The sequence below is a fragment of the Oncorhynchus nerka genome, linkage group LG15, assembly GCF_034236695.1.
Source record: "Oncorhynchus nerka isolate Pitt River linkage group LG15, Oner_Uvic_2.0, whole genome shotgun sequence".
Lineage (NCBI taxonomy): Eukaryota > Metazoa > Chordata > Actinopteri > Salmoniformes > Salmonidae > Oncorhynchus > Oncorhynchus nerka.
Window position 1 is genome coordinate 32,874,701 of NC_088410.1, and position 26,699 is coordinate 32,901,399.

At 43.0% G+C, this 26,699-nt stretch overlaps 2 protein-coding genes across 2 annotated transcripts in view; both read right to left on the reverse strand.

Annotated features, from left to right (window-relative positions):
* Positions 1–251: 251 nt before the first annotated feature.
* LOC115142443 (bMERB domain-containing protein 1-like) overlaps positions 252–26,699 on the reverse strand; it is a 51,083-nt gene continuing 24,635 nt past the window's right edge. The window contains exons 4-6 of the mRNA XM_029681917.2: positions 4,285–4,399; positions 3,569–3,639; positions 252–1,552 (exon numbers count right to left, since the gene is read on the reverse strand). Of these exons, the coding sequence (XP_029537777.1) occupies positions 1,437–1,552; positions 3,569–3,639; positions 4,285–4,399 (302 nt within the window). The 3' untranslated portion in view covers positions 252–1,436. The remainder of the gene's footprint in view (positions 1,553–3,568; positions 3,640–4,284; positions 4,400–26,699) is intronic.
* LOC135560172 (E3 ubiquitin-protein ligase TRIM47-like) lies at positions 17,215–18,932 on the reverse strand. Its single transcript, XM_065001514.1, is given in 2 exon segments — positions 17,215–18,783; positions 18,785–18,932. Coding segments are annotated over 2 exon segments (609 nt in total). The 5' UTR covers positions 18,875–18,932; the 3' UTR covers positions 17,215–18,264.

The window sequence follows — 26,699 nt, forward strand, 5'->3', positions numbered from 1 at the left end:
GCGGTCAGTAATAATATGCTGTCAGTAATAACATGTTGTCAGTATAAATATGCAGTCAGTAGTAACATGTTGTCAGTAATAACATGTTGTAAATAATAAAGTGTAACAATGTTAGCTGCAGTGAGCTGCAGTTCCACTTAAAATGACCTTTGTTAAGGTGGAAACCTTTTCTGCTGATCGGTATACTGTACACTAACCTTTAGTGTGTGTAAAGTCAGCAATGTGGAAGGATGAGTCATTTTGCAGTTCCATAAAATATATAATTTGAGTGTATTGAATAACAACAACAACAAGAAAGGAAGCGAGCGATGACTCATTTGTTAAGCTCCGTTGATCGGTATGTTCAGTCACCCATAAAGGCCTCTTAATTGGACATAGTTGCCAAATCAGTGACGAATGACTTAGTGAGTTGCTTAAATTCTGACGTTAGTGTCATGTTATCATGAAACCATAATCTTATCACAAAACATCAATTAGCCCATCGGTTGCATGTCTGGCTAACGTTGACCTGGCAGCATGATTAGGCTGCCGTCAATTAACGCTGACTATGAATTAGTGAGCCAGTGGGAAGTCTGTTCAAAGGCAACTACAGCAATTTGAAATGTAAAAGAGTTAGGGAGACTAAACAGGACTTAAAGAGATGTATGTATGATGTTCCAATTCGAAAATACTGTACAGTACATCTTCACTGTTGGGTTTTGTCTCATGCATCATACATAATAATCTTCACCGGGGTAGTAATATTTAACATCTGTAACTGGTAGACAAGTAGCGCTTTGTACATCATTTGATAGCAATATCTGACTTATGCAAATTATGTTTACATCCAATCTTTGTGAAGGGACAGGTTCTAGGTACAGAGGTACCAAAGCCAGTGAGATTGACCAGGATGAACTGCTCTGAGAGCATTGGTGACACCATTGAGAGGCAGGGAGAGGCAGTGGGAGGGACTCTGACAATGATGAATGAGAATAGTCTGATACAGACGATGGAAGATCATTGCACAGCCTCATGGGGGATGAGCCTGATGCGGAAAGGGGACACTGGGTATAGAACCCAACTAGAAGTGCAGATAGGACTGGAGCCCTAATGATGGAGAGAAGACAGAGAGAGATAGAGGGAGGGGGAAGGGGGAGAGGAAAGGCGGGAGAGAGAGAGACACACAGAGAGAGACAGAGAGAGACAGAGAGAGAGACAGAGAGAGAGAGAGAGAGACAGAGAGAGAGAGAGAGAGAGAGAGAAACACAGCCCAGATGGGATGTAGCATAGATTGGGAGATAAAATACTATCAATCTCATCCTGGCGACATCCCCAAAATATCCTTGAAAATTCTCCACTAGCTCGTTGTCTGTCCGTACTTCAAGGGTTGGAAAGCTGAAACTGTGATGTAACAGGGCTCTATTTTGGCTCCATGTTAGAGCCCCTGAGGGCCCGGCCTACATGATGGAGCAGGTGAAGCCACAGCACTCCTTCAGCAGGGACAGGCCTGTCTTGGTGAAGGGGGACGAGGTCTGCTGGGCCCTGGACGTTAGCCGTCTGGCTGGAATCTGACCTGGAGAAGAGGAGGTGGAGTCAGTCAGAGGATATGGGGATGTACCAGGTGGAGCACTGGTGATGTTGTAGCAGATCAGACATAATGACACACACATTCAGACTCACCCAGACACAAGGGTATGCAGACACATGCATGCACACACACGGCTGATATGAGGTGAATACACGCTGATGAAAATAAATGTTGCTCAGTGGGGAGCCAGTTCAAATATAGTTGAAGTCGGACGTTTACATACACCTTAGCCAAATACATTTAAACTCAGTTTTTCACAATCCCTGACATTTAATCCTAGTAAAAATTCCCTGTCTTAGATCAGTTAGGATCACCACTTTATTTTAAGAATGAGAAATATCAGAATAATAGTAGAGAAAATTATTTATTTAAGTTTACATACACTCAATTAGTATTTGGTAGCATTGCCTTTAAATTGTTTAACTTGCGTTAAATGTTTTGGGTAGCCTTCCACAAGCTTCCCCCAATAAGTTGGGTGAGTTTTGGCCCATTCCTCCTGAGTTAGTGCAACTGAGTCAGGTTTGTCGGCCTCCTTGCTCGCACACGCTTTTTCAGTTCTACCCACAAATGTTCTATAGGTTGGAGGTCAGGGCTTTGTGATGGCCACTCCAATGCCTTGACTTTGTTGTCCTTAAGCCATTTTGCCACAACTTTGGAAGTATGCTTGTGGTCATTGTCCATTTGGAAGACCCATTTCCGACCAAGCTTTAACTTCCTGACTGATGTCTTGAGATGTTGCTTCAATATATCCACATAATTTTCCTTTCCTCATGATGCCATCTATTTTGTGAAGTGCACCAGTCCCTCCTGCAGCAAAGCACCCCCACAACATGATGCTACCAACCCTGTGCTTCACGGTTGGGGTGGTGTTCTTTGGCTTGCAAGCCTCCCCCTTTATCCTCCAAACACAACAATGGTCATTATGGCCAAACAGTTCTATTTTTGTTTCATCAGACCAAAGAACATTTCTCCAAAAAGTACGATATTTGTCCCCATGTGCAGTTGCAAACCGTAGTCTGGCTTTTTTATGGCGGTTTTGGAGCAGTTGCTTCTTCCTTGCTGAGCGGTTTTACTGTGGATATAGATACTTTTGTACCGGTTTCTTCCAACATCTTCACAAGGTCCTTTGCTGTTGTTCTGGGATTGATTTGCACTTTTCGCACCAAAGTACATTCATCTCTAGGAGACAGAACGCGTCTCCTTCCTGAGCGGTATGACGGCTGCGTGGTCCCATGGTGTTTATACTTGTGTACTATTGTTTGTACAGATGATGAATGTGGTACCTTCAAGTGTTTGGAAATTGCTCCCAAGGATGAACCAGACTTGTGGAGGTCTACAATTTGTTTTCTGAGGTCTTGGCTGATTTCTTTTGATTTCCCCATGATGTCAAGCAAAGAGGCACTGAGTTTGAAGGTAGGCCTTGAAATACATCCACAGGTACATCTCCAATTGACTGAAATTATATCAATTAGCCTACCAGAAGCTTCTAAAGCCATGACATTATTTTCTGGAATTTTCCAAGCTGTTTAAAGGCACAGTCAACTTAGTGTATGTAAACTTCTGACCCACTGGAATTGTGATACAGTGAATTTTAAGTGAAATAATCTGTCTGTAAACAATTGTTGGAAAAATGACTTGTGTCATGCACAAAGTAGATGTCCTAATGAACTTGCCAAAACTATAGTTTGTTAACAAGAAAGTTGTGGAGTGGTTGAAAAACAAGTTTTAATGACTCCAACCTAAGTATATGTAAACTTCCAACTTCAACTGTATGTATTCATTTTTGTGGGTGAAATCCATAATTTCATAACTAAATGCTTCTGTCGTGAAGAAAGACTTGAACAAGAAAGAGGCGTGTAACTGTCAAAAGACATCGCCATCAAATCAAGGTCACTGACTATTAGTGTATCAAAGTGAATACCTGAAAACGTTGAGACATACAATTGAGCATTTGAATGGAAAATAATAACACTCACTATGATGCACTATGACTACACACACCTTTCTTCTTGGAGTTTCTGGGGAACTTGGACTGGAGGAAATCAGCCATTTCTTTGTCCTCCTCCCTTTCCCTGTAGAGGAGGAGAGAAAGATGGATGAGTGGAACTCCAAACTCTACATTTCTGTCTGTTCCTACTAGCGATGACTCAGACTCCATATCCTCACGCCCTGTCTTCTGCCTAGGTGTCTTCACATTCCTCAAAAACAATCAAATATTACCTCGTCACTTCCTGCTTCTCACTACCCAGAATGCCTTTTGGCGCTTGTATGGCGCCGCCCTCTGTTCTGAGAATGGAAGGGGGGGAGGCACCATAACAAACTTGTTTACCCTAACAAACTTGTGCATGTACAGTGGGATCTAGGGTTTCACAGCACACTGTCCCCTAGACTAAAACACAGATGTTTTATTTCAACAGTAAGAAAATCTGAGAATGGAGATATTCCCTGTGGTTTGTATGTAACTGAGTCGAACTAGCTTGTATTTCTGACAGGATGTCATTGGAAACCAAACCAATAAGGGGGAGGGGGGGGGACAAGACAGATGGAACAGAGTTCTGTAACATAGGTGGTTCAGAACCACACTCCCGTGATGACCTGGTCTGAGACCTGACGACTTACTGTACATTGGCACCCCAAGGTAATGCCTAGGCATTAAGGGATAAAAGTGTTCTGGTGAGCATGACACCTGGTTTCGAACCCCAGTCGGTCACACTTGCCTTAGCCTCTCAAACTCCACATCGTCAACAAGGAAATCTCTGGTCTCCACCAGCTTGTGAATCTGCTGGAGAAGATCCTCCTCTTTCTGTCTGTCCTCGTTGGACTTGTCATTGTCTGTAACAGAAAATATGTTATGACGATCAGCGGTTAAAGTGGGATTTTGTCAGTGGTGGATTTCAAACTGCTGCAACATTCAGGGTCTTTTTCATGATGATTTGATCAATAAAATCAGATATTTATTGGAGATCAAGACCCCTAACTTTAACCCCTAACGCATCTTAAGGTGATAGGAGTTTGTTCTCCCACCAGATGAATCACTGTTGACAATGGAGATATATACATATATTTATGTATTTCATTTTTAGGGAAACATTTGTTTACAGGGTGGATTGAGTTTGATCACTTTGGTCATGATAATGTATGATTACATAGTGTCTGATTCCTCACGATGATATAACACGACTCTGCTGTGCTGAAGCATAATTGTAATCTTTATTGACACATGACATACATTTTGTGCTTGGTGAAGAATTTAATTATCTCACTTAGGACTGAATTTAGTCTGTAGTGCTGAAGGGTGATGTAGTGCTACAGGGTGATAGAAATTTAAAGGTAATGTTCCCGTGTTAGATGAGACTGCATTCACGGTAAGAGCTGCATACTTCGGCTCAATAGGAAATTATCATTACCTTTAAATTGCGCTAGAGCGCTGAACTTCAGCGATAGGGATTGAATTCAGCCCTTAATCATTATGTTACAGCACTCACAACCCATACAAAATCACAAATCAGAAAATCCACAACAATTTACACATCATAGGATACAAAGACAACATTCATTTTATGAAGCACAAATTATTTTAGGTCCCACATGCAGTGGATACATTTTGACACAAGAAACAGATCACTAGATGCAATTTTCTGCTTACATTCTTATCAAAGTTCACATGTGTAATGGCATTATCTTCACAGAACCCACTAAAATCAACCCCAAACCCAGGATAGAGGGGCTGAGGGAATGTGGTCTGGATTCTACGGAGGAGGGTTATAGAGAGACTGTAGAAGGACAGAGTTCCTGCCTTGTGGTCCAGGTACACTCCTTCTCTGGAAGAGCAGGGGCAGTCTGTTTATCATTGTGGTAGAAAGAGCATCCGTAGCGAGAGCAGATTAAACAGCAGGATGAGATCATTCTTCCCCCCAAAAAAGTCTCAGTCTTTTCTGCTGATCCCTTTATTTGAGACCACCCCATCCATGTCCCAGTTTACCTCCCAGCAGCAGGCCCTCCTTACACAGCACCTGGGGGTAGAAGGTCAATCTGTCTGGATGGTCAGGATATTGTCACATCTCCATGTCACATCTCTGTTCCCCACAGACAGATACAGTTTGTTGTGTTAAGATATATTGTGAGCTGATCATATCCAGATATATGGGCAATTTCCTCCTCCAACACATTCTCCAGTCGTTGTTTTAGTCCGGAGACTGATTTATTTGCGTCCTCAAAGGAGACATGTTGGTTGACAGGGATGCTGGTTAAAGGCTTCAGATCCAGGAGGGACACAGAGACACTGGACATTCTGGAGGATATGGATGTGATCTTCAGTTTCCTCCAGCTCAGTATCTCTCCTCCTCAGCTCAGCCACCTCCTGCTTCAGTTGCTCCAATTGCTCTTCAGCCAGAATTCCTTTCGCCCTCTCCCGGGCTCTGATCAGCTCCGTCATCTAATACTCTCATCTCAGAGTATTAGGGTTGGGCGATATAGGATTAAATCGAATATCGTGATATTTGACATTGATGATATATCGTGATGTGCAAGACTATGCTCTAATCAAAACTGTGCAGTTTTATCAGTTAAGCTGTATCAATATGTTGAAAATGAAGTCTAAATGAATGAACTATGCCTTATGAGGATTCATTCATGAGAATGTAACCATAATATTGTTAATAAGTACAACAATTGCACAGTCTGGAATGATTTAGTCATTAACGGCACAAAGCGATTATATCGGATATCGCGATATTTGGAGTAGCATACCGTCTTCCCAAATATTGACCAACCCTAATGTGTATGCTTGTAATCATTAAGGACTGGGGAGTTTTTCAGGATAAAAAAGAAATGGAATGTAGCTAAAAACAGGCAAAATCCTAGAGGAAAACCTGGCTCAGTCTGCTTTCCACCAGACACTGTGTCACGTTCTGTCCATCGCTCATATGTGTTTTCCTTGTTTTAGTGTTGGTCAGGACGTGAGCTGGGTGGGCATTCTATGTTGTGTGTCTGGTTTGTCTATTTCTATGTTTGGCCTGATATGGTTCTCAATCAGAGGCAGGTGTTAGTCATTGTCTCTGATATTTAGGTAGCCTGTTTTGTTGGGTTTTGTGGGTGATTGTTCCTGTCTCTGTGTTTGCACCAGATAGGACTGTATGGGTTTTCACTTTTCTTGTTTTGTATAGTCTGTTCATGTATAGTCGTCTTTATTAAAAACATGAATAACCACCACGCTGCATTTTGGTCTGGGAGAGGAATTCACCTTTCAATAGGACAATAACCTAAAACACAAGGCCAAATCTACACGGGAGTTGCTTACCAAGAAGACAATGAATGTTCGAGGTACAGTTTTGTCTTAAATCTACTTGAAAATCTATGTTAAGACCTGAAAATGGTAGTCTAGCACTGATCAACAACAAACTTGACAAAGCTTGAAGAATTCTGAAAAGAATAATGGGCAAATGTCACACAATCCAGGTGTGGAAAGCTCTTAGACACTTACCCAGAATGACTCACAGCTGTAATCACTGACAAAAGTGCTTCTACAAAGTATTGACTCAGGGGTTTGAATACTTATCTAAATGAGATATTTCTGTTTTTCATTTGCAGTAAATTTGCAAAACATGTTTTCACTTTGTCATTATGGGGTATTGTGTGTATATGGGTGAGAGAAAACAATCTATTTAATCCATTTTGAATTCAGGCTGTAACACAACAAAATGTGGAATAAGTCAAGGTGTATGAATACTTTATGAAGGCACTGTATATACTGTAGTATCCATAGAGATAGATATGATTAAATTGCTATAGGGGCGATGTCATAAACCCTCAAAATTCCAGAATGGGAAAGAAAATGTCAGCCCCATCAGGGATAACTCCAAACCAGTCTAATTGGCAGTAGAGGCATAATCCTAATCTTACTGAAGCAGGAAAATAGAAGTAAGGCATGTGATATATCAGAAATTGTGTAATATAATTATTGTCAATCTAAAATATTGTCATATAATTATAAATGGAGTTTATATGGATTTTATACCAATTTTATTTATAAATAGCCTCTAAAATACATGTAAACAGATCATAAATGTCTCCATTTTTGTTTTCTTGGAAAGCTGTGAGAGCTTTTATATGATACCATATCAATACTTGTTGCATTTACAACAAGTGCTGATAAATCCTATCATCAACTGATATGAGCCAATATATGGCTGTGGATTGACTGCATTGTTTGAATGGAATGTTGGCATATTGGCAGTTTTTTATTTTTTTATTTCACCTTTATTTAACCAGGTAGGCAAGTTGAGAACAAGTTCTCATTTACAATTGCGACCTGGCCAAGATAAAGCAAAGCAGTTCGATACATACAACGACACAGAGTTACACATGGAGTAAAACAAACATACAGTCAATAATACAGTATAAACAAGTCTATATACGATGTGAGCAAATGAGGTGAGAAGGGAGGTAAAGGCAAAAAAGGCCATGGTGGCAAAGTAAATACAATATAGCAAGTAAAACACTGGAATGGTAGTTTTGCAATGGAAGAATGTGCAAAGTAGAAATAAAAATAATGGGGTGCAAAGGAGCAAAATAAATCAATTAATTAAATACAGTTGGGAAAGAGGTAGTTGTTTGGGCTAAATTATAGGTGGGCTATGTACAGGTGCAGTAATCTGTTAGCTGCTCTGACAGTTGGTGCTTAAAGCTAGTGAGGGAGATAAGTGTTTCCAGTTTCAGAGATTTTTGTAGTTCGTTCCAGTCATTGGCAGCAGAGAACTGGAAGGAGAGGCGGCCAAAGAAAGAATTGGTTTTGGGGGTAACCAGAGAGATATACAAATCAAATCAAATCAAATTTATTTATATAGCCCTTCGTACATCAGCTGATATCTCAAAGTGCTGTACAGAAACCCAGCCTAAAACCCCAAACAGCAAACAAAGCAGGTGTAAAAGCACGGTGGCTAGGAAAAACTCCCTAGAAAGGCCAAAACCTAGGAAGAAACCTAGAGAGGAACCAGGCTATGTGGGGTGGCCAGTCCTCTTCTGGCTGTGCCGGGTAGAGATTATAACAGAACATGACCAAGATGTTCAAATGTTCATAAATGACCAGCATGGTCGAATAATAATAAGGCAGAACAGTTGAAACTGGAGCAGCAGCACAGTCAGGTGGACTGGGATATACCTTCTGGAGCGTGTGCTACAGGTGGGAGATGCTATGGTGACCAGCGAGCTGAGATAAGGGGGGACTTTACCTAGCAGGGTCTTGTAGATGACATGGAGCCAGTGGGTTTGGCGACGAGTATGAAGCGAGGGCCAGCCAACGAGAGCGTACAGGTCGCAATGGTGGGTAGTATATGGGGCTTTGGTGACAAAACGGATTGCACTGTGATAGACTGCATCCAATTTGTTGAGTAGGGTATTGGAGGCTATTTTGTAAATGACATCGCCAAAGTCGAGGATTGCTTTGTTGCGAAATAGAAAGCCAATTCTAGATTTAACTTTGGATTGGAGATGTTTGATATGGGTCTGGAAGGAGAGTTTACAGTCTAACCAGACACCTAAGTATTTGTAGTTGTCCACGTATTCTAAGTCAGAGCCGTCCAGAGTAGTGATGTTGGACAGGCGGGTAGGTGCAGGTAGCGATCGGTTGAAGAGCATGCATTTAGTTTTACTTGTATTTAAGAGTAATTGGAGGCCACAGAAGGAGAGTTGTATGGCATTGAAGCTTGCCTGGAGGGTTGTTAACACAGTGTCCAAAGAAGGGCCAGAAGTATACAGAATGGTGTCGTCTGCGTAGAGGTGGATCAGAGACTCACCAGCAGCAAGAGCGACCTCATTGATGTATACAGAGAAGAGAGTCGGTCCAAGAATTGAACCCTGTGGCACCCCCATAGAGACTGCCAGAGGTCCGGATAGCAGACCCTCCGATTTGACACACTGAACTCTATCAGAGAAGTAGTTGGTGAACCAGGCGAGGCAATCATTTGAGAAACCAAGGCTGTCAAGTCTGCCGATGAGGATGTGGTGATTGACAGAGTCGAAAGCCTTGGCCAGATCAATGAATACGGCTGCACAGTAATGTTTCTTATTGATGGCGGTTAAGATATCGTTTAGGACCTTGAGCGTGGCTGAGGTGCACCCATGACCAGCTCTGAAACCAGATTGCATAGCAGAGAAGGTATGGTGAGATTCGAAATGGTCGGTAATCTGTTTGTTGACTTGGCTTTCGAAGACCTTAGAAAGGCATGGTAGGATAGATATAGGTCTGTAGCAGTTTGGGTCAAGAGTGTCCCCCCCTTTGAAGAGGGGGATGACCGCAGCTGCTTTCAAATCTTTGGGAATCTCAGACGACACGAAAGAGAGGTTGAACAGGCTAGTAATAGGGGTGGCAACAATTTCGGCAGATAATTTTAGAAAGAAAGGGTCCAGATTGTCTTAGCCCGGCTGATTTGTAGGGGTCCAGATTTTGCAGCTCTTTCAGAACATCAGCTGAACAGATTTGGGAGAAGGAGAAATGGGGAAGGCTTGGGCGAATTGCTGTTGGGGGTGCAGTGCTGTTGACCGGGGTAGGAGTAGCCAGGTGGAAAGCATGGCCAGCCGTAGAAAAATGCTTATTGAAATTCTCAATTATGGTGGATCAAAACTTTATCAGTGGTGACAGTGTTTCCTATCTTCAGTGCAGTGGGCAGCTGGGAGGAGGTGTTCTTATTCTCCATGGACTTTACAGTGTCCCAGAACTTTTTTGAGTTAGTGTTGCAGGAAGCAAATTTCTGCTTGAAAAGGCTAGCCTTGGCTTTTCTAACTGCCTGTGTATAATGGTTTCTAGCTTCCCTGAACAGCTGCATATCACGGGGGCTGTTCGATGCTAATGCAGAACGCCATAGGATGTTTTTGTGTTGGTTAAGGGCAGTCAGGTCTGGGGAGAACCAAGGGCTATATCTGTTCCTGGTTCTAAATTTCTTGAATGGGGCATGTTTATTTAAGATGGTTAGGAAGGCATTTGAAAAAAAATCCAGGCATCCTCTACTGACGGGATGAGATCAATATCCTTCCAGGATACCCCGGCCAGGTCGATTAGAAAGGCCTGCTCGCTGAAGTGTTTCAGGGAGCGTTTTACAGTGATGAGTGGAGGTCGTTTGACCGCTGACCCATTACGGATGCAGTCAATGAGGCAGTGATCGCTGAGATCTTGGTTGAAGACAGCAGAGGTGTATTTAGAGGGCAAGTTGGTTAGGATGATATCTATAAGGGTGCCCGTGTTTAAGGCTTTGGGGAGGTACCCGGTAGGTTCATTGATAATTTGTGTGAGATTGAGGGCATCAAGTTTAGATTGTAGGATGGCTGGGATGTTAAGCATGTTCCAGTTTAGGTCGCCTAGCAGCACGAGCTCTGAAGATAGATGGGGGGCAATCAGTTCACATATGGTGTCCAGAGCACAGCTGGGGGCAGAGGGTGGTCTATAGCAGGCGGCAACGGTGAGAGACTTGTTTTTAGAGAGGTGGATTTTTAAAAGTAGAAGTTCAAATTGTTTGGGTACAGACCTGGATAGTAGGACAGAACTCTGCAGGCTATCTTTGCAGTAGATTACAACACCACCCCCTTTGGCAGTTCTATCTTGTCTGAAAATGTTATAGTTTGGAATTAAAATTTCAGAATTTTTGGTGGTCTTCCTAAGCCAGGATTCAGACACAGCTAGAACATCCGGGTTGGCAGAGTGTGCTAAAGCAGTGAATAGAACAAACTTAGGGAGGAGAATTCTAATGTTAACATGCATGAAACCAAGGCTATTACGGTTACAGAAGTCGTCAAAAGAGAGCGCCTGGGGAATAGGAGTGGAGCTAGGCACTGCAGGGCCTGGATTCACCTCTACATCGCCAGAGGAACATAGGGGGAGAAGAATAAGGGTGCGGCTAAAAGCAATAAGAATTGGTCGTCTAGAACGTCTGGAACAGAGAGTAAAAGGAGGTTTCTGGGGGTGATAAAATAGCATCAAGGTATAATGTACAGACAAAGGTATGGTAGGATGTGAATACAGTGGAGGTAAACCTAGGTATTGAGTGATGAAGAGAGAGATATTGTCTCTAGAAACATCATTGAAACCAGGAGATGTCATTGCATGTGTGGGTGGTGGAACTAATAGGTTGGATAAGGTATAGTGAGCAGGACTAGAGGCTCTACAGTGAAATAAGCCAATAAACACTAACCAGAACAGCAATGGACAAGGCATATTGACATTAAGGAGAGGCCTGCTTAGTCGAGTGATCCAAAGGGTCCGGTGAGTGGAGAGGTTGGTTGGGGGTCACGGCGATTTAGACAGCTAGCCGGGCCATCGGTAGCAAGCTAGCATAGGATGGAGGTCTGTTATTAGCCACCTCTTGCGTTCCGTCAGTAGATTAGTGGGGTTCCGTGTGGTAGAGGGGATTAATCCAAATCACACAACAACAACAAAAATAAAAACAATAGATATAGTTATAGAGGCCCAAGAAGAAAACATAATAATAATACAAATAAATAAATTGTCCGATTGTCTATTCAGATAGCTGTCTTATCGGCTGCTAACGGTTAGCAGGCTGCAGATGGGCATTCAGGTAACGTCGCGACGGAGGAGCCAGCCGGATAACTCCTTCGGGTAGATAACGTCGGCAGTCCAGTTGTGAAGGCCTGGTGGGGCTCCGCGTAGGCAGTAAAACGGGTCCGGATAGGTGACTGCAGCCCAGGAGTGATTGATGGAACTCAGGAGTGATTGACGGAGCTGGCTAGCTCCGGAACAATCGATGTTTGCGCCGGAATCGACGAAATCCGATAGTCACACGGATAGCAGCTAGCTAGCTGTGAGATCCAGGTATGAATGTCCAGAGAGCGGTTGAAATCCAGGGACATGGAGAGAAAAATTGGTCCGGTATGTTCCGTTCCGAGCCGCGCTGCGCCGTACAAAGCTGGCGATAGATTTTCGAGCTAAAGGATAGCTGATGACCACAAACCGTGGTTAGCTGAATACTAACGATTTGCCAGTAAAGAAGCTAACTAGCTTCTGAACTAGCTTCTGATTAGCCTCTGGATCAGCCTCTGGGCCAGCCTCTGGCTAGCTTCTGGCTAGTTTCTGGCTAGCTTCCTGGAGCTTCTGGCTAGCTTCTTGGAGGACCACAGATCTGAGGTAAATAAGACTTTTTTATAAATATAAATTGGTGAGGCGGGTTGCAGGAGAGTGTTTTGAAGATGAGTTGATGGAAAATTTAAAAAATGTATGTGAAAAAAAAAAGTTGTAAATATATATATATACGGGACACGACAAGACAAGGACAAAAGACGTCTGAACTGCTATGCCATCTTGGTAAGAAAAATGTTAATTAGCTACATTTATGGATGTCAGATCCACTGAGAGTGGAGCGGGCCGGTCGCATCCGCGCTTCGGTCTCCTTCGGTCTGCAGGTTGTATAACTTTTTCATTACATTTCATTACATTTCATTATAGTACAACGGTCTGATTTGTCTAATCTTAGCAATTTCTTCTTAGCTAGCTACATAGCCGTCGTTGTATCAAAGATAATTGCGTAATTATCGTATTTCGTCGTCCTCCTATCTGCCCAACACGTTCACCGTCTACCGTAGCACTGTAGTAACTATCACACTCAACTGAACGACTTGATTAGTGTAGTGTTAGCTAGCTACATAGTTGTCTTTGCTGTCTTCGTATCCAAGATAATTGTGTAGTTTAGAGTGTGGAGTCTTAGAGTGATAATTGCGTTATTATCGTATTTCGTCGTCCTCCTATCTGCCTAGCAGCTAGCCAGCTAGCATACGTTCACCGGCTACCGTAGCACTGTAGTAACTATCACACTCAACTGAACGACTTGATTAGTGTAGTATTAGCTAGCTACATAGTTGTCTTTGCTGTCTTTGTATCCAAGATAATTGTGTAGTTTAGAGTGTGTAGTCTTAGAGTGATTATCTTAATTTACCGAGGTTAGCTAGCCAGCTATTTTGTCGTCCTTAACGTAGGAGACACTCCTAGCTAGCCAACAGCCAGCCAACGTCTACTGAATAGAACTTTCGCATTCGGTCGCATTCCGCTTCGCTCCACAGGTAGTATCACATTTTCATTTCATTTCATTACAGTCCCAACGGTGTGATTTGTTTGATCGTAGCTAGCTACATAGCTAGCTACATAGCCGTCTTTGTTTCAAAGATAATTGTGTAGTCTAGAGCGATTTTCTAGGTTAGCTAGCCAGCTATTGTCGTTCTCCTAACGCAACGTAACGTAACCAACACTGCTAGCTAGCCAGCTAGCCCCGAATAGCAGCATTGTAGAAACTTCACACTCAACGGAACGACTTGATTAGGGTAGTGTCAACAACGCAGCTAGCCTACCTCAGCAGTACTGTATCATTTTAATCATTTTAGTCAATTAGATTCTTGCTACGTAAGCTTAACTTTCTGAACATTCGAGACGTGTAGTCCACTTGTCATTCCAATCTCCACTGCATTAGCGTAGCCTCTTCTCTAGCCTGTCAACTATGTGTCTGTCTATCCCTGTTCTCTCCTCTCTGCACAGACCATACAAACGCTCCACCCCGCATGGCCGCAGCCACCCTAATCTGGTGGTCCCAGCGTGCACGACCCACGTGGAGTTCCAGGTCTCCGGTAGCCTCTGGAACTGCCGATCTGCGGCCAACAAGGCAGAGTTCATCTCAGCCTATGCCTCCCTCCAGTCCCTCGACTTCTTGGCACTGACGGAAACATGGATCACCACAGACAACACCGCTACTCCTACTGCTCTCTCTTCGTCCGCCCACGTGCTCTCGCACACCCCGAGAGCTTCTGGTCAGCGGGGTGGTGGCACCGGGATCCTCATCTCTCCCAAGTGGTCATTCTCTCTTTCTCCCCTTACCCATCTGTCTATCGCCTCCTTTGAATTCCATGCTGTCACAGTTACCAGCCCTTTCAAGCTTAACATCCTTATCATTTATCGCCCTCCAGGTTCCTCGGAGAGTTCATCAATGAGCTTGATGCCTTGATAAGCTCCTTTCCTGAGGACTGCTCACCTCTCACAGTTCTGGGCGACTTTAACCTCCCAACGTCTACCTTTGACTCATTCCTCTCTGCCTCCTTCTTTCCACTCCTCTCCTCTTTTGACCTCACCCTCTCACCTTCCCCCTACTCACAAGGCAGGCAATACGCTCGACCTCATCTTTACTAGATGCTGTTCTTCCACTAACCTCATTGCAACTCCCCTCCAAGTCTCCGACCACTACCTTGTATCCTTTTCCCTCTCGCTCTCATCCAACACTTCCCACACTGCCCCTACTCGGATGGTATCGCGCCGTCCCAACCTTCGCTCTCTCTCCCCCGCTACTCTCTCCTCTTCCATCCTATCATCTCTTCCCTCTGCTCAAACCTTCTCCAACCTATCTCCTGATTCTGCCTCCTCAACCCTCCTCTCCTCCCTTTCTGCATCCTTTGACTCTCTATGTCCCCTATCCTCCAGGCCGGCTCGGTCCTCCCCTCCCGCTCCGTGGCTCGACGACTCATTGCGAGCTCACAGAACAGGGCTCCGGGCAGCCGAGCGGAAATGGAGGAAAACTCGCCTCCCTGCGGACCTGGCATCCTTTCACTCCCTCCTCTCTACATTTTCCTCCTCTGTCTCTGCTGCTAAAGCCACTTTCTACCACTCTAAATTCCAAGCATCTGCCTCTAACCCTAGGAAGCTCTTTGCCACCTTCTCCTCCCTCTTGAATCCTCCTCCCCCCTCCTCCCTCTCTGCAGATGATTTCGTCAACCATTTTGAAAAGAAGGTCGACGACATCCGATCCTCGTTTGCTAAGTCAAACGACACCGCTGGTTCTGCTCACACTGCCCTACCCTGTGCTCTGACCTCTTTCTCCCTCTCTCTCCAGATGACATCTCGCGTCTTGTGACGGCCGGCCGCCCAACAACCTGCCCGCTTGACCCTATCCCCCCTCTCTTCTCCAGACCATCTCCGGTGACCTTCTCCCTTACCTCACCTCGCTCATCAACTCATCCCTGACCGCTGGCTACGTCCCTCCCGTCTTCAAGAGAGCGAGAGTTGCACCCCTTCTGAAAAAACCTACACTCGATCCCTCCGATGTCAACAACTACAGACCAGTATCCCTTCTTTCTTTTCTCTCCAAAACTCTTGAACGTGCCGTCCTTGGCCAGCTCTCCCGCTATCTCTCTCAGAATGACCTTCTTGATCCAAATCAGTCAGGTTTCAAGACTAGTCATTCAACTGAGACTGCTCTTCTCTGTATCACGGAGGCACTCCGCACTGCTAAAGCTAACTCTCTCTCCTCTGCTCTCATCCTTCTAGACCTATCGGCTGCCTTCGATACTGTGAACCATCAGATCCTCCTCTCCACCCTCTCCGAGTTGGGCATCTCCGGCGCGGCCCACGCTTGGATTGCGTCCTACCTGACAGGTCGCTCCTACCAGGTGGCGTGGCGAGAATCTGTCTCCTCACCACGCGCTCTCACCACTGGTGTCCCCCAGGGCTCTGTTCTAGGCCCTCTCCTATTCTCGCTATACACCAAGTCACTTGGCTCTGTCATAACCTCACATGGTCTCTCCTATCATTGCTATGCAGACGACACACAATTAATCTTCTCCTTTCCCCCCTCTGATGACCAGGTGGCGAATCGCATCTCTGCATGTCTGGCAGACATATCAGTGTGGATGACGGATCACCACCTCAAGCTGAACCTCGGCAAGACGGAGCTGCTCTTCCTCCCGGGGAAGGACTGCCCGTTCCATGATCTCGCCATCACGGTTGACAACTCCATCGTGTCCTCCTCCCAGAGCGCTAAGAACCTTGGTGTGATCCTGGACAACACCCTGTCGTTCTCAACTAACATCAAGGCGGTGGCCCGTTCCTGTAGGTTCATGCTCTACAACATCCGCAGAGTACGACCCTGCCTCACATAGGAAGCGGCGCAGGTCCTAATCCAGGCACTTGTCATCTCCCGTCTGGATTACTGCAACTCGCTGTTGGCTGGGCTCCCTGCCTGTGCCATTAAACAACTACAACTCATCCAGAACGCCGCAGCCCGTCTGGTGTTCAACCTTCCCAAGTTCTCTCACGTCACCCCGCTCCTCCGCTCTCTCCACTGGCTTCCAGTTGAAGCTCGCATCCGCTACAAGACCATGGTGCTTGCCTACGGAGCTGTGAGGGGAACGGCACCTCAGTACCTCCAGGCTCTGATCAGGCCCTACACCCAAACAAGGGCACTGCGTTCATCCACCTCTGGCCTGCTCGCCTCCCTACCACTGAGGAAGTACAGTTCCCGCTCAGCCCAGTCAAAACTGTTCGCTGCTCTGGCCCCCCAATGGTGGAACAAACTCCCTCACGACGCCAGGACAGCGGAGTCAATCACCACCTTCCGGAGACACCTGAAACCCCACCTCTTTAAGGAATACCTAGGATAGGATAAAGTAATCCTTCTCATCCCCCCCCCTTAAAAGACCTAGATGCACTATTGTAAAGTGGCTGTTCCACTGGATGTCATAAGGTGAAAGCACCAATTTGTAAGTCGCTCTGGATAAGAGCGTCTGCTAAATGACTTAAATGTAAATGTAAATGATGGAATCGTTCCTCTAAAACTGGCTAGCTAACAAACATAGGCTACAGTGCAGAGCAACTCTTAAATGTCTTTATTTTACACAATGTTGTGTTCCAAAATCCGCATTTATGTTCAGCGTTCTCCCGTTCGTTCTAGGGTGATCTTCCAAGAACACCTGAGAATGCAGAGCACTTAAAATCCATTAAAAATGTACTTTGACGTGACCTCTAACCTACACTGGAAACTGCAGCGTCGACAAAGTTAGCTTTTATGTTAGCTAGCTATGTCTGTTTACATTGTAGCCAATGTAGCAGCGCGAGCAACTAGTGCTAGCAATTAATTGAACAACTATCCCAGGATGGAAATATTGAACAAAAATAACAAGTAAAAAAAAGTAACAGAATCGATTTTCTCAGTACCTGTTAGTGAATTAAGCTGATGTCTTATCACAGCACTGGCAAACCATGATTGACCAACTCCCTGACCAAAATGGCTGATAAGAAAGTTAATGTCTATTCTAGTATTCTAATTCCTTATTCTATGATAGTATCTCTCCCTCAAGTTGATATTAACACGACTCTGTTTTGCTGAAGCATCATTGTAATTAGAAATCAGAAGATCAACAACAAATTACACAAATCACAGGATACAAAGACAACATCCGTTTCAAAGGAATTTACCCAGAGTGAGAAAGGTCACACATGCAGTGGATACAATTAGACAAGAGAAATAGATGGATAAACAATTTGTGTTAGATAATACTTCCAGATCACAAGATGCAATTGCTTGAAGCAGGTCTATGTTATTATCAAAGTGCATATCTGTGTGGATGCCAGTATCTCCAAATCTGCTTCGTTGCAAATCAAATTCAGGCCTAAACCCAAACCCAGGATAAAGGGGCTGAGTGAATGTGGTCTGGACTCTATGGAAGAGGGTCATTGTGTCAGAGACGCCATAGAAGGACAGAGTTCCTTCCTTGTGGTCCACGTACACTCCTACTCTGGAAGAGCAGGGGACAGGGATATCAGTCTGTTCATCATTGTGGTAGAAGTTGCAGCTATAGTCAGAGCAGATTAAACACCAGGATTGATCATTCTTCCCAAACAAACTGCCTCTGTCTTTTCTGCTGATCCCTTTATGAGACGGCTATATTCTATGCTGGGATTTCTCCCCCAACTCTCTCTGTTTCGCAATCCTTTCTGCTGCAACTGATACTGTTTCATGGCCTTTATGTTCATCTAACAAACACTGATAACAGATAAACTGCTGATCTGAGCGGCAGTAAACCGCTAGTAGTTTGTAATGATGAGAGCAGATTTTCTCCTGTAGCTGTGTGGTGGCTGGAACCAACTGGTGCTTCTTAAAGGTAGGAGATTCATAGTGAGGCTTGAGGTGAGTCTCGCAGTAAGAGGCCAGACACACCAGACAGGACATGACAGCTTTGAGTTTTCTCCCAGAGCAAAAATCACACTCCACATCTCCAGGTTCAGCATAACAGTGAGATGGAGGAGCAGGTTGGAGTCCTGTTTTCAGATTCTCCACTAAGTCAGACAACAGAGTGTTTTTCTTCAGAACAGGCCTTTGGATAAATCTTTCCATACACAGAGGGCAACTGTAGAAACCCTTGTGGTCATCCGGATCCCAGCTGCCATCAATACAGCCCAATACAGTAGCTGTGTCCACAGGAAGTAGTCACTGGGTCCTTTAGTAGATCCAGACAGATTGAACAACTGATTGAGTCCCTGGCTGTCGCCATTTTGCTGCCCCGACTAACAGACTGAGCAGCAGAGTATGAAAGATAGGTATCGTTTCTCGAGAAATGTTTGTGCTTATGACACAATGCCACATCCTGGTTCTGTGAGTACTCTTAACCTGTAGAGGGTGTGGTGTTGGACAGAGGTCAGGAAGAGATCGCCTCTGATTGGACAGACAAACTTCATTGCCATTTAGTGACATTTTTACAGTATGTCTGCCATTTGACTATCTACACTCCACTGCACCTTAGTCTGCAGTTCAAGACCTCGCAGTAGTTGACCTCTCCATCCAAAACACTATTGGCATTCAGGGGCTTTTTCATGATGATGTAAGCATCAAAAGCAGACATATATTCTATTAGATGGGTCAAAAAGCTCTGGATATCCAGTTCCATCATATGGTGATAGGAGCAGTGTTCATTTAGGATTTAGTTAAGTTAAAGTCTTAAAATACCTTTTAGTCTTGGTCACATTTGAGCCATTTCATCCTTTGTTAGTTTTAATTATTATCAGTCAACTAAAACTCTGGACAATTTTTGTCTAGTTTTAATCACAGCCATTTTAGTCACATAATATAATTAAATAGAATAAATCCAACCTAGTTTGATGTTTCTGTGACAAACGGTGAATTAGTTATTGATTTATACCGCTTTTAATGGCATCTTATAGATTTGATGTATTTCTATCGAATCAAAACTGGAATTTGTATTCAAAATAAAGGTTGTAAAAGTATGCTAGACATTTATAGAATAAACCATATCTATTTTTATGTTTCTATGACAATCAATTAATTAGTTATACATTTACGCTTTTGGCGAATGTCTGCTCAATGTCCGAATGTGTGAATATAAAACCAAATTTACCTTGGTACCTCGCATCAGTTCAAAAGTTTGACGAGTGACTGAAGTCACCACCTGGGAGCTGTGTGGGAGAGCCCGGCAACTGAAATACATTTAGCCAATGTGAGGTTTGCAATTTCATCTGTTTAGTCCAAACCTAAACATATGCATGCATGCAGAATATTTTCTGTAATCCTCTCAATGGCAGAATTGACATCTTTCAGTTGCGCGGTCTGATTCAGCTGATCTGCCCGGCTCTCCCACACAGTTCCTAGGGGGTCACTTCAGTCACTCGTCAATATTTTGAACTGATGCGAAGCCAGGTGCCGCAACTAGAAACAATCATGTTTACTCGCTCTACTCTGTCTTGCGCCGCGGTACGCATATCGAAATCTTTTCTCGTCACTATTTCTTTGACTAAAATGAAAAGTAATTTGTAATAGTTATCGTTTTTTTGCCCATGGAATGTCGTCTCGTTATCATAGTTTTAGTCAGGAGCAATTGTTTGTTGAGTATTTTCGTCATAGTTATTGTCGACGGAATTGACACTGGATAGGAGTTTGTTCTACCACCAATTTAACCAGTTGAAAGTGGATATGTTTCGGTTGAGTATTCCATGTTAATAGGGAAACATTGTTTAAAGGGGGGTTTTAGTTTGATCACTTCTATAATGATAATGTATACAGCATCTCTTCACAGGACTCTGCTGTGCTGAAGCATAATATTTATAATTATGTACAAATTATAAACATTATTTTGTAACACTTTACTGTAAGTGTCCTTATGCATGCATTCACAACACCTTTATAAAATCTATGTATCATATAATGTTTGCCATAAGCTGTCAAAAGTACTTGGCATTTGTTATGAGTCATGGCTTGAGATGTTATCAAACCAGTTATAATGGGTGTTAAAAACGACTGTTCATCCTGTTTTCATACGCTCTAATGTCAACTGTTAATAACAACTGTTACTACACAGTCTGAATGATAACTTATGTCATATGTTATGTCGTGTCTTTGGCTATGCCGGATTAAGTGATATGACATTCTATTCTATAAAATCATTTCTCGGTCATTAATATTACCTGATTGAGCTAATCATGTAAATGTAATTAACTAGAAAGTCGGGGCACCACGAAATAATATTTATAGAGCAGTTATCTTCCGAATAAACTCTTAAAAAGACCTAGTAATATTTTACATCAATAGCAGTCAATATTAATTGTCACCTTATTTCAGTCTCATCTGAAAGTTGTAAATTCTTCACGAACCCTGGCTAACAAGTTGAATCAGCAATACAAAATTGTGTTTAATTATTTATTAACTAAATACCTAACTAATCACACAGAATTACATAAACACAGAATGAATCATACCTTGATTACAAATTACGTCATAAAGGAAAACGTCCCTAGCGGACGGAACAGATATGACAGCTGGTTACACAAAGAAAAGGGGTGTTGGGTTTGAGTGAAAGAGTGGGAAGACTGAGGAACAAAGGGAGAAGTGATGTCTCTATCGTAAATACAGTATCTTATGCATTCTAAATTACCGCCAATTTGGAAAAGGAAAATGCAAAAATATTTACACTGAGCTGCACTTTGGTAGGTTCGTGGTAGATGGGAGGCCGTGTTGCCCAACCGAGTACTTTGTCCTTTGAAGAATGTCTCTGGTGGTAAATTGGATAAATTGTAGTAACGTCGTTGTGTGGTAGACGGGATTCTCTGTCTGTTCTTTCCTAGCCCACGTTTGCAGCTGCTGTTGCTAACTCAACGGCTAGGAGGTATCACTTCTGTAGTGAATAAGAGTTCAAAGTTCATACCATTCGCAACCAAAGCTCACGCTGAGGTTGGCTTAGTTCTGTAGTTGACATGTTAGTCATTTTAACGTATGGACCGTCGTCCTCACATCCTCGGAACAGGAGGTTACATTTTTGTCAAGGCTTTATATAGTGGAGCGAGAAGGGTGTGTCTGAAAAGTTTTATAACCCATGTCTCTTCACAGGGGCGGGCCACTGATTGAGCATAGCCCTAACCTTATGAAAACCCAAATCTCTCATTTGGAAGCTAAAATTACATTTAGTCTCTTCACCAATCATTTTATATTCAAACATTTAAATTGAACAACAATTCCATGTGAATTCGTAAACTACTATGTGCAAACTTTCCACTGTAGAGTTTATGTCATCCTATCATTGATGAGAATGTCTCAGACGACAACCGAACTAACATCATATTCAATAAGTACCACCGCATATGTTCAATTGGTCGGATTACCAGAATATAGTTCATTTCCCCCCACCTTCTGCTGTTCCCAGAATCTCTATGTTAACCAAAGGATTTTCAAATGTCACATCAGTAGGGTCAAGAGAGGAAAAAGGGGGGAGAGGTATTTATGACTGTCATAAACCTACCCCCAGGCCAACATCATGACAGTTATTACATGCTGCGTAAGAGCAGTGGTGGAGAAAGTACCCAATTGTCATACTTGAGTATACGTAAAGATACCGTAATAGAAAATGACTCAAGCAGAAGTGAAAGTCACCCAGTAAAATATTACTTGAGTAAAAAGTCTAAAATAATTTGGTTTAAAATATACTTCAGTGTCAAAAAGTCAAAGTAAAAGTCAAAATCATTTCAAATGTCAACTTCCTTATATTAAGCAATCTAGAAGGCATAATTTGCATGTATTTTTAAATGTACGGATTGCCAGGGGCATGCTCCAACACTAAGATATAATTTACAAATGAAACATGTGTTTAGTGAATCCACCAGATCAGAGGCAGTAGGGATGACCAGGGATGATCTGTTGATAAGTGTGTGAATTAGACCATTTTCCTGCCTTGCTAAGCATCAAAAATGTAACTTTTGGGTGTAAGGGAAAATGTATGGAATAAAAAGTACATAATTTTCTTGAGGAATGTAGTGAAGTAAAAGTAAAAGTAGTCAAAAATATAAATAGTAAAGTACAGACACCCCACAAAACGACCTAAGTAGTGCTTTCAAGTATTTTACTTAAGTACTTTACACCACTGCATAAGAGTCTACATACCAGATGTTATAACAGGGTGTTATGTAATTTACCAACCTTTGTGTCACATTATTACATTGAACGGAATGATGGTTGTCATAACCATGTCATATGCCCTTATAGAATGTGCACAGACACCTTAAGTAAAGTGACAATAATTTGAGATGTTATTAAATAGCTATGAATGTGCTTACACAACAGGATGGTTTGAGAGTATGACAAAACTTTACCAACCAAAGGATCTCCAAGAAATATGGGAAAATGGGAGCACAGATGTACTTAGGATTTTTATTTATTTAAAAAAGGTCCTGGATGGCAGGCAGTTTAGCCCCAGTGATGTACTGGGCCGAACGCACTACCCTCTGTAGTGCCTTGCGGTCAGAGGCCGAGCAATTGCAGTACCAGGCAGTGATGCAACCAGTGCTCTCGATGTTGCAGCTGTAGAACCTTTTGAGGATCTCAGGACCCATACCAAATCTTTTTAGTTTCCTGAGTGGGAATAGGCTTTGTCGTGCCCTCTTCACGACTGTCTTGGTGTGTTTGGACCATTCTAGTTTGTTGTTGATGTGGACACCAAGGAACTTGAAGCTCTCAACCTGCTCTACTACAGCCCCTTCGATGAGAATGGGGGCGTGCTCAGTCCTCCTTTTCCTGTAGTCCACAATAATCTCCTTAGTCTTGGTTACGTTGAGGGATAGGTTGTTATTCTGGCACCACCCGGCCAGGTCTCTGACTTCCTCCCTATAGGCTGTCTTGTCGTTGTCGGTGATCAGGCCTACCACTGTTGTGTCGTCTGCAAACTTAATGATGGTGTTGGAGTCGTGCCTAGCCATGCAGTCGTGGGTGAACAGGGAGTACAGGAGGGGACTGAGCACGCACCCCTGGGGAGCCCCAGTGTTGAGGATCAGCGTGGCAGATGTGTTGCTACCTACCCTCACCACCTGGGGGCATCAGGAAGTCCAGGATCCAGTTGCAGAGGGAGGTGTTTAGTCCCAGGATCTTTAGCTTAGTGATGAGCTTTGAGGGTACTATGGTGTTGAATGCTGAGCTGTAGTCAACGAATAGCATTCTCACATAAGTGTTCCTTTTGTCCAGGTGGGAAAGGGCAGTGTGGAGTGCAATAGAGATTGCATCATCTGTGGATCTGTTTGGGCGGTATGGAAATTGGAGTTGGTCTAGGGTTTCTGGGATAATGGTGTTGATGTGAGCCATTACCAACCTTTCAAAGCACTTCATGGCTACGGACGTGAGTGCTACGTGTCTGTAGTCATATAGGCAGGTTGCCTTTATGTTCTTGGGCACAGGGACTATGGTGGTCTGCTTGAAACATGTTGGTATTACAGACTCAATCAGGGACATGTTGAAAATGTCAGTGAAGACACCTGCCAGTAGGTCAGCACATGCCCGGAGCACACGTCCTGGTAATCCGTCTGGTCCCGCAGCCTTGTGGATGTTGACCTGTTTAAAGGTCTTACTCATGTCGGCTACGGAGAGCGTGATCACACAGTCATCCGAAACAGCTGATGCTCTCATGCATGCCTCAGTGTTGCTTGCCTCAAAGCGAGCATAGAAGTGATTTAGCTCATCTGGTAGGCTCGTGTCACTGGGCAGCTCGCGGCTGTGCTCCCCTTTGTATTCCGTAATAGTGTCAACAGAATTTAATAATTCCTATATGCGTCTATTGTTCAATCACTCTGTCTGTTTCTAAGAATTTGTATGAGCCTTATTTGCATAAAATAGAAAGAGACCAGTCTCAGAATCAGCCAAAAGCATTTATTATCGTGAGAGCGCTCCTATTGAACCACGAACAACAGTTTATATACAAAATATGACGTCATTGGTTATAGAATGAATCTCCTCCTCTCGAACCAAAACAAAGCAGGTTCAAAAGTTTATTCCAACCCACTAGCGCACTCCAGACACCCACTATATCAAGATTAACCTCTGAAGTGTCACCATCATCTATCACTATTTAGCAGACAGTTCAAGATAATGGAAAACCTAGGTCGACTCTTGCTGCCTTATCTAAACGCCCCAGAGTTAATGTTGAGTCTGTTCAATCATAGGTTAATGACCCTCTCTGCTTACTCCAAACACATTCAACACATACCTCTCCAACTAAGTTGGAATGGTGTTTATTATGTTTAATTACTCCTTGTTCATGCTACATAATCTCTTCCTTATGAATTAACATTATTAATCAGATATAATAAAAACAGGGTATAGTTTAATTAGTTATAGTTCTATAAGACGAGCGTCGTACCCGCTGTAGTATGATTCAATCTTAGCCCTGTATTGACGCTTTGCCTGTTTGATGGTTCTTCACATTGCATAGTAGGATTTCTTGTAAGCTTCCGGGTTAGAGTCCTGCACCTTGAAAGCGGCAGCTCTACCCTTTAGCTCAGTGCGAATGTTGCCTGTAATCCATGGCTTCTGGTTGGGGTATGATCCCGCTGGCACAAGAGCTCTCAATAACATTTCATTGGATACGTGAAAGTATGTGAAATAATATATTGTGGGATGTTCTGCAAAGTAAGGAATTACTCCTGTAGCTAGCAAACAATCATGTTAGCATATTTCGTACTGAGATTACTGTTCTAAAACCTGTTCTTGAGTTTAAAATAATAAATACTGCTATCATTAGCTTATTTTCTCACTGCCCTGAGTTTAAGACAAGGGCTTAGCTATATGGGAAATAAGAACATTTCCAAGAACAAATCCAAGAGCTTTATGTTCCATTACAAATTACAATTACAAATTACATTACATCCTGTTAAAACATCTGGTATGCAGACTCTTATGCAGCATGTAATAACATATGACATAAGTTGTCACGCAGACTGTAAAATAGTAGTTGTTATTAACCCTTGACAGAGCACATGACAACAGCATGAACAGTCATTTTCAGAACCCATTATAATCAGTTGTATAACATCTCATGCAGTGACTCTTAACTAATTACAACAACCGTTGACAACTTATGACAAAAGTTATAAGGGCTTTGTGTATGCATGCATAAGGACACCTACAGTAAAGTTTTGCCAAATAATGATTAAGTGAGGTCAGTAGTCCCTTCACCATGCACAAAATGTAATAGCTGTATAATTTGCATATAATAACAGAGTCCTGTGAAGAGCTACTGTATAAATTATCATGACAGAAGTGACAAACTCAAACCATTCTTTAAACAATGTTTCCCTAATATCTACCAAAATATATACACTGTCAACAGGGGTTAAATCAGTGGTAGAACAAACTCAATATATGACAGGATGAACAGTCATTTTTAAAACCAATTATAACCGGTTTTTATAACATCTTATGCAGTGAATCATGATTCATTAAACCTAGTTATGACAGTTTATTACAAATGTTATAATGTGTTTTATAAACTGGGTAGTTTGGACCCTGGTTGATGATTGGCTGAAAGCCGTGGTATATCAGACATAATAAACTGGGTGATTCGAGCCATGAATGATGATTGGCTGAAAACCATGGGTATGACAAAACATGTATTTTTACTGCTCTAATTATGTTGGTTACCAGTTTATAATAGCAATAAGGAACCTCTGGGGTTTGTGATATGTGGCCAATATACCACACGTTGCGTCGTGCATAAGAACAGCCCTTAGCCATGGTATATTGGCCATATATCACACCCCCTCTGGCCTTAATATAACTGTGAAAAGGCTTTATGAATGCATGCATAAGAATACCTACAGTAAAGTGTTACCAATTATTTTACAGCACTTACAACCCATGAAAAATCAGAAATCAGAAAATACACAACAATTTACACATATCACAGGATACAAAGACAATGTCAGTTTCATTAAGCACAAATGAATTTACCCTGCGTGAGAAAGGCCCCACATGGTCCCAGCTGACTATGAAAGATAGGTATCGTTTGTCGAGAAGTGTTTATGCTTATGGCACAACGCCACTTTTTGATTCCG